The sequence below is a fragment of the Antrostomus carolinensis genome, unplaced genomic scaffold (genome assembly GCF_000700745.2).
Source record: "Antrostomus carolinensis isolate BGI_N321 unplaced genomic scaffold, ASM70074v2 scaffold5787, whole genome shotgun sequence".
Classification (NCBI taxonomy): Eukaryota; Metazoa; Chordata; class Aves; order Caprimulgiformes; family Caprimulgidae; genus Antrostomus; species Antrostomus carolinensis.
In genome coordinates this window covers 11884-19853 of record NW_010325225.1, presented here as the reverse complement: position 1 = coordinate 19853, position 7970 = coordinate 11884, and the positions used below count along the sequence as shown (strand labels likewise).

Genomic DNA, 7970 nt, shown 5'->3' with positions numbered 1-7970 from the left:
AGGAGGAATTTCAGCAGTATCTACACTTAAGTCAAGATTTCTCTGGCAGACCCAGAGCTGGCATTTCTGTGTGAACTGTGCTTTGTACTAGAATAGGTAGATCATCACAGTCTGGGCTTGACATCTAGGAGATCCAAAACTGCCTAGAATCAAAAGACTCTGCAGAGCTCTGCAGCAATTCTTGTAGTTGTTCATCTCCATGGTTGCCTTAGAGCGATGTCTGCTTCTTTGTGCTGCCACTGGGGCTGATCAGAGTGATTTAGGGAACTCGATTGGAAAGAAGCCACTCCTGCATTTAAAAAAATTCATTTTCTGCTGGTTTAGTTCTCTAAACAGTCTCTCTGTGGTGTCAGACAAGTGCCGATGGGATGGATCCCGTGTGAGAGTCAGCAACGGGATCTGCTCAGCTCTGTTGTAAAGCAGCACTGACAGCGATGGCGAGTCTGGGGCTGATTTGGACTGGACCCAACTCTCATGAGTCTCAGACACAGGCTCTTTTCACTGCATTGTTGTTTCCACCCTGGTCAAAGGTGGAGTGTGGAGCATCTGCAAATATTATTGCAATATGGTGGAGCCGGGGAGGGGTTAGAAGTAGCAAGTAGGGAAACAAAAGGAAGAGGAAGATGAGGAGAACAAAGACAAACACAGTACGTCAGAGTTTGCAGTTTGCTGACCTCTGTTCCCTAGGCAGCTGATGCAGCTGATGATTGGTCTGGTTTGTTCCCAAAGGAGCTCGGGTCCCCAAACACAACGGACTCCGTTAGCAGTGATCCCACCCCGCGTTTGTGGAGCACAGCCTCTCGGCAGCGCCTGCGTTCCCTGGACACGTTCCGAGGGTGAGCATAACACCTTGCTCAAAAGCAGCTCTTCCCAGGGGAATGACATTTTTCCAATGGCGGTTTGACAGTGCATGGAAATATGTAGCAGATGGGTGGTTCAGGGGGGTCTGTTTTACTTGGAAGATAATCAAGGTTTTAATTCTGGGATTTTCTGAAACATTTTGCAGTTGATCTAGTTTGAGAAAACATTAAAGTTGTGGCAGAGGGTGAAAAAGAACAACATATGTTCGGTGCGAAAATGCTGTGTGAAGGAGCTTACTTTGGTTCACCACTACCCATGATCTTTGAAATGCTGCTTCCTCATTGGCAAAGCTGGAAACCTTGTACATTATCTCGCTTTAAAAATAAAATAAACCAGATCTCACAGTTAGAAGTGTTTTAATGGGGGTAAACATTAACTGTGTGCTCATATATATATTTCATCGACATGTGATACTTAGTGTGTGTTTTTGTTGTTGTTTTTTTAGGCTGTCTCTTATAATTATGGTGTTTGTTAACTACGGAGGAGGAAAATACTGGTTCTTCAAACATGAGAGTTGGAATGGTAAAGTACAATCGAGACAGTTAATCGGGGTTTTAACTGCAGCAGTGTCTAGGTATGGTGAGCACTGCGGCTGCTGCAGTGAGCTGTTGCTCAGCTGAAGGCTGGGATGCTGTGCCAGTTTGCCTCAGCAGCTTCCCTGGCCTGTTAGGTTAATGGGCAAAGCAGTGCACAGTCCTGCTCCTCACACAGTCACGGGATGGTTTCAGGTCATGATCTGTGTGTAACCTTTTCATCTTTGACACAGGTTCATTAACTTTTCTGTCTTGTTTAATGACCACAGTTAAGCTGATGATCCTTAATGCTGTATGAACATAATGCCTTGATTGGCAAGCTGATGGGGAAGGGGCTGGGCATCGTGCTGCCGTAGTGAAGAACAGTAAGGATCCCATCCCTGAAATGTTTCCCAAGACACAGCAATTAGTTATGATCCTATTTTTGAAGAATGGTAAAAGCAGGGAAGCAAGATGATTAGCTCTTTGTAAATTTTGTTCATAACATTTTAGATTTTGGGGCTTCAGATAATTGCAAGCAGCTCACAATTCCTCTGGAAACTCAACAATAATGTTGTTAAAATTTAGGGAGGATTCAAGGTAAATAATGTGTTCCTTTCTATTTCTCTGTAGGATTAACAGTGGCAGATCTGGTGTTCCCATGGTAAATCTTCCTGAAGAACAGTTCTTGTGTCAAGTGATTCTTGTTGTTAAGGGTGGCAAGGAGGACGTTGCGTGCACCTCGCCTCCATGTGGAAATGTATTTGGAGGGGTAAATGTATGTTAAAAGGTTGATAGGAATCTGCCCCTCCAGATAACAGCATCATCCTTATGAACCAGAAGAAGAGCTAAGTGCTTTTGTCTGTCCCACATCCTCCATCCTGTCCCCACACAGTGTCAGTGGAAGTGCAGCATCCCTCAGGAGCTCACTGCCACTCTGCTGTGTTGAAGGTGGTCAGTCTGGCAAGACTCAAAGCTGGACTGATGTGTGTCCAGAGATAAAATAGCCAAGGGAAATTTGGATTAAGCTAATCTCTCTGTACCTGGAGAATGGTCTTATGGGGAAGCAATTACCCCATCTGACCCTAGGAAGCTTCTCTAAAATACACACCGGTTGTGGTTACTCTTGAAGATGGGAGCTGGGCTTGGACTCTGAACCTAATCTAGAGGGGAGGAGCGGGTCAGTTCTGAATTTGAATCATAGATTTGCAGCTTGTGTCTTGCTGCTCTGAAGATGCTAATTTGATTTTGGATAATGGAATTTTTTGGTGGCTTATGTATAGCTGCAAAAAGACCAGAATGGAATTACTTCCCTGAACTTTATTGCCTCAGCTGACCACGGAAAGAGGTGTAAAGGTCCCATAGTGCAAGCTCAGTTGTCTGGGAATTCCTAGCAATCAAAGGAAATAAGGTTGTCCAGTGTCACTCAGTGCATGCATTTCTGTTGGGCCAATGCAGGCTACTCTGTTAGCTTTAGTGTTTGCAGTCACACACGTGTGATGGGACATCTGTCAGCTCCCATCTCCCATCGGCTCTGTTCTCCAGGTTTGTGTTCATCATGGGGACATCGATATCTCTGTCACTGAGCTCTATGCTGAGGTGGGGAAGTTCCAAGCGCAAGGTGCTCGGGAAAATCCTCTGGAGGAGTTTTCTGCTAATCCTGCTGGGAATCATAGTTGTGAATCCCAATTACTGCCTCGGACCATGTGAGTGGAATTTGCTCTCTCTATTTATGCAACTGTTGTTCCTGCCTGTTGAGAAAACAGTGTCAGCCTTGCTGTTCTGACCAGTTGTGTGGTATCCTGTAGAGTGCTCTTCAGTTCTGCACCGATGCAGTTCTCTCTGTTTGCCCCCTGTGCTGACCACTGTTTATCATCTTAGTGGGTGACTTTCCCAGGGTTATGCTTGTGAGGTGCCGGAGTGGAGGTGTCCTTTGTACCTGCAGGCACAGTGGGTCTCGGCTCCTCTTGGAGAAGGGCAGCTTTTGTATTTACAGAAGAGCCCATGTCTGCTCCTGTTCCATATTGCCTGCATGTTTTCCAGTGTCCTGGGACAGCCTGCGTATTCCTGGGGTGCTCCAGAGGCTGGGATTCACATACCTGGTGGTTGCTGCTCTCGAACTCCTGTTTACAAGAGCTGGGGCTGAGAGTGGGGCCTTGGTGAGTTATGTGACAAGTGATACTGGAGTAGGGTTTGGGAGCTTTTGCTCTTGTTTGGGCACAAAGAACACATGAAAAACGATGAGAAAACATGTAGCATTTTACCTGATGTATAGTGCAGTGTGACCTGGCAAAAATTTCAGGAACCACGCCCCCTTCAGTGTCCCAGTCTGCATTTTATCACATCTAGCTTTGCTGTATTTGAGGATTTCACCAATCCATTCAGATGATACCGAGAAGCAAGCATTCCCAGGCACTTCTGATGACTTTCCACCACCAAGGGACCACAGGGACAGGCTTCTCTACGCTGAGTCCTGTGGCCTGAGTTTTGTCCAGTTAATTTTGGCAGCGTTTTTTCACAGCAGGAGAAACTAATGCTGCTTTTTGGCCTTTCTGGAGTCTGTTTTCCCAAAACGCTTTTGTTCTACTCATGAATCAAAATTCCTTTTGACATTTTCCAAGCTAAAAAACATTGTGGGCTTTTGTTTTGGTTTGTTTCTCCCCCTCCCCCAACTAAGTGAGTGTCTGGAAATCGTTTGTGAAGATGAAAGGTCTATTGGTATAACCCAGTTTTGTAACGACAGCAGCAGCTCTGTCTTGTATCTGGGGGACTGCCTGCCAGGAAGTGCCAGATGTCCCCAAGGGCATGGCTTTTACTTGCCAGCTAATTCTCCCCATCCCTCCATCTCATGCAGGAGACGCCATGTCCTGCTCTGCAGGATATTCTTCCCTACTGGCCACAGTGGATTTTCATTCTGGTGTTAGAAGCGATTTGGCTCTGTCTGACCTTTTTGCTACCAGTGCCAGGTTGTCCCAGGTAAGAATGCACTCAGACTTCTATAGGGCATCAGATTGTTTTTCTTCTGCTGAGTAGAAAATACATTTTATTAGCCATAGGGAAGGAATGAAGAGGAGAGCTTTTAGGCCAGCGGGGTTAAGGGAAGCATTCATGATGTGAAAAAAAAGCAAGCTTTCTTTGCTTTAGTACTAAAGTACCTGGTGTTATAATGGTGACATCATTGTTCCTTTCTGTTTAAAGAAGAGGATTAAAATCTCCCTGAGGTCTGTGTACAGCTATGTATGCGATGTACATGGCAGTGTCACCCCTGTCTCTCTCTTTGCCCCTTTAAAGGGACAGCACCTGCAGAGCAGGTGGAGCAGCCGGCTGGGTAGCCAGGGCTGAACTGAAGCATTGCTTTAGGCTCCTGATACTGCCTGTCCCCTCATGACCCAGCTGCTCATGGCACTGCAATGATAAAACAGGGTGGCCACCAGCCAGCTGTCATGTAGGATCTGTGTTCCACTGTGTGCCTCTGGCCAGGAAAAACACTGAGTGTTCAGTGTGCTGGGCCCGTGGTGGAGCGTACCAACACTTTGTGCCATAACCTGCTTGCTTCTGTCCTAGGGGCTATCTTGGTCCTGGGGGCATTGGAGACTTTGGAAACTATCCCAACTGCACTGGAGGAGCGGCTGGGTACATTGATCGTTTGCTTCTTGGAGAAAAGCACATATATCAGCATCCCTCTTCAAGTGTAAGTAGCTTCTCATTTACAGTATGAAGCCACAGGCAAGCACTGAACATAGCAGGCAGGAGGGGCTTGGGAATGGTACATGCAGGGGGATGGAAGAGAAAGGAGATTGGTTGCTCAGGTGCCCTCTTAACAACTGTTTTCTCTCTAAGGTGATTTACCAAACAACGATGCCATACGATCCTGAAGGGATCCTGGGGACCATAAATACAATTTTTATGGCATTTCTGGGACTGCAGGTACCTCTTTGCTTTCTGTCTGTGTGCTATAATGGGAAGATCTGAAGGAATCTTGGAAGTGGGGAGGCAACTTGGTTTCTTTATTTAAGGCTGAGACTGGTTCTAACAAAACCTTTTCCAGAGCAATGCTTTCAGGCTGACTTAGCCTGAGGTGAATGTCAGAGAAGTGGATTCTAACCTGGCAGTAGCTTGTATTAGATAAACCAAGACTCCTTCTCAGTTTTTGTAAGGGATGGACACCAGAAGTTTGCAAAATATCCACCCGGAAACTTCCTTTGCTTGTTTTAAGGTTGGGCTTACGCTGGGAGTAGGCTGGCTCTGCATGTTGGAAAACAGGGCCAAGAGATGCACAGACTTCACAGCTTCATTTTACACGTACGGTTTGAAAGGTCCCAGCTGTACCTGTTCTCTGTTGCTAATTTTCCACTTGCCCTGCAGTGTTAGCCGGCTGTGCAGAGGTGCTACAGGTGTGCTCACCTTCCCAGACACACGGGAGGCAGGGGTTCCCACTAGTGTTACCAACACCAAAAGCTCACAGCTCACCACCGTGTTTTAACAGGATATCACGATGCTTTTTGATGCAGTTCTAGTTAGTCACTGCTGGCTTTTCTGTCTGCGCAGCAGCTGTTAACCACACTGAAACTCTTGCCAGGAAAAGAATGTTACCACATGTAGCAATGGGTTGAAATTGATTTGGAATCTCTGCAGGGAAGAGCTTGGAATGGAAGTGTGACACTGAGGAACTGAATCATCAGGACACACTTCTTATGGTGTGTGAAAAGAAGCGTGTGCTCTGAGCAGCCCAGGGTGCGGCACAGCGCTGCTGAGAAGCTGTTGGGGCTGGCTGGGGAGTTGACATGGTGTTATTCTTCCTTCACGCAATCCTTGCTGAGGGAGATGGAGCTTGAGTCATGCTGTGTTAACCTACAAAGCTGCTTGTCCCCTTCCTGTGCTCATGTAGGAGGGAAGGGAGAAAAGGTGCACTTGTGTTGCTGAGTGGCTCGTACTTACACATTTTCCCCATCTATGTCCATTCTTTGCAGAGTCCCATTCTGAGCCTTTCAGCCACTTAGTTGTTACAAATGCTATTTGTGTTCTCTGTCTTAGCACAGCCAGCCAGTGGCAAATGTATCTGTCTCTTGAAATGTAGTTACATTTATGGGCATTACTTTTTTGCATTCTTTTTCTATTAGGCAGGAAAAATTATCTTGTTCTACAGAGACCAGCACAAACAAATTATGAGCCGGTTCTTCATATGGAGCATAGTAATGGTAAGTCAGGTAGTTACATAGCTCTTTAACAGACAAGTATTTTACACAATGCACTTAGTATTCCTGAAACATGTTGCCGTGGTTATATGAATTTTAGCAACTTTCTATTTCAGGGAATTATTTCTGCTATCTTGACAAAATGTTCCAAAGAAGAAGGGTTTATTCCCATAAACAAGAACTTATGGTAAGCAAAGAGATACAACTTTCAGTATGATTTTGTTAAAAGTACTATTTTACCTTGGAGAATGTTTTATCTTTCTTATACTGAGATCTGTCTCTGTCATGTAGCTCTCTAAATAATCTTTCTCCTGAAAATGTTGTAGGTCACTATCGTATGTGACAACCATGAGCTGCTTTGCCTTCATTCTCTTGTTGCTGATATATTACCTTGTGGATGTCAAGAGACTGTGGTCAGGTGCTCCATTTTTCTACCCAGGTCAGTAAAATCATGGCATAAAATGTATTCCTTCCAATTCTTTCTGCACTGTTACTGCCCTTTTATGCTTTCTGCACTTCCCTTGCCCTTAAAAGAGTTGGGATTTAGAATGAATCTAAATTCATTCAGGTGAATGATCCCAGAATGATTAACTTGAGCTGAATCTTTGCGTAGAACACTTGAGACCAGATTATTTAGGAGAGAGGGACTGTCATGTCTTTAAATGAGGGCTGGAAGCTGCTGTAGCCAAATGACTGTTCTCAGTTTGGTCTTGAGCTGAGGCCCCAGGCAACAGCTACTGAGTACCAAGCAAAATACCACAGCGGGTTCATAGCTGGCTTTGGAAAGGACTGCTGAGACTTGGGTAACCTAATGGGAAACTCAGAGGCCTGTCAACAGTCATACCACTTCTGAAGATGTGGAAGATGAAATCCCCTGGGCAGCTGTGTAGGTTCTGTCTCTGTTTTTAGATAAGCCTGTCTCCCAAAGCATCCCACTGTGGTTTTAACCACACTGGGCTCTTGATGAACATCTGAGTACAGAATGCAAACCCACAGCAGAGGGAACCTCTCAGCAGCTTTGGTGTTTGGTGTCTGGACAGGAAGATGGGTAGGGTGACAGCATGGTATCATATCTCCTACCAGAAATCCCAGAGCTTTGAAGGGTAGTCAGCATTTGTTTGCAAAGGCAGTAGATCTGACCAATAGGCTGGCAGTTGGCCACCCTGAAGACAATAACTGTGATTATTTGCCTTGTCAATAAAATTGCAGGATACCAATTTGGTTGTATTTTCAATTTAGCTATGGCTTGTCTGTATTTCTTTTCAATAAACATTTTGGAGGAGAGAACTCTTCAGACCATATTTGAAAAGGTGTGTGTAGGATCTTTGGGGCAAGTAACATTAGCTGTTGTGATTAGCTGCTGTTGTCTTGGTGCCACTCTGCTCCGTAAGCCTGGCATGCC

General features: G+C 45.4%; 1 protein-coding gene across 1 annotated transcript in view; it reads left to right on the top strand.

The window, feature by feature from the left end:
* Nucleotides 1–7970, top strand: part of HGSNAT (heparan-alpha-glucosaminide N-acetyltransferase) — a gene marked incomplete at its 5' end in the record, with an annotated part of 9636 nt that overhangs the window by 1187 nt on the left and 479 nt on the right. The window contains 11 exons of the mRNA XM_010171127.2: nucleotides 730–836; nucleotides 1307–1383; nucleotides 2007–2037; nucleotides 2919–3079; nucleotides 3417–3532; nucleotides 4228–4349; nucleotides 4938–5064; nucleotides 5214–5300; nucleotides 6494–6571; nucleotides 6685–6755; nucleotides 6895–7007. Of these exons, the coding sequence (XP_010169429.2) occupies nucleotides 730–836; nucleotides 1307–1383; nucleotides 2007–2037; nucleotides 2919–3079; nucleotides 3417–3532; nucleotides 4228–4349; nucleotides 4938–5064; nucleotides 5214–5300; nucleotides 6494–6571; nucleotides 6685–6755; nucleotides 6895–7007 (1090 nt within the window). The remainder of the gene's footprint in view (nucleotides 1–729; nucleotides 837–1306; nucleotides 1384–2006; nucleotides 2038–2918; nucleotides 3080–3416; nucleotides 3533–4227; nucleotides 4350–4937; nucleotides 5065–5213; nucleotides 5301–6493; nucleotides 6572–6684; nucleotides 6756–6894; nucleotides 7008–7970) is intronic.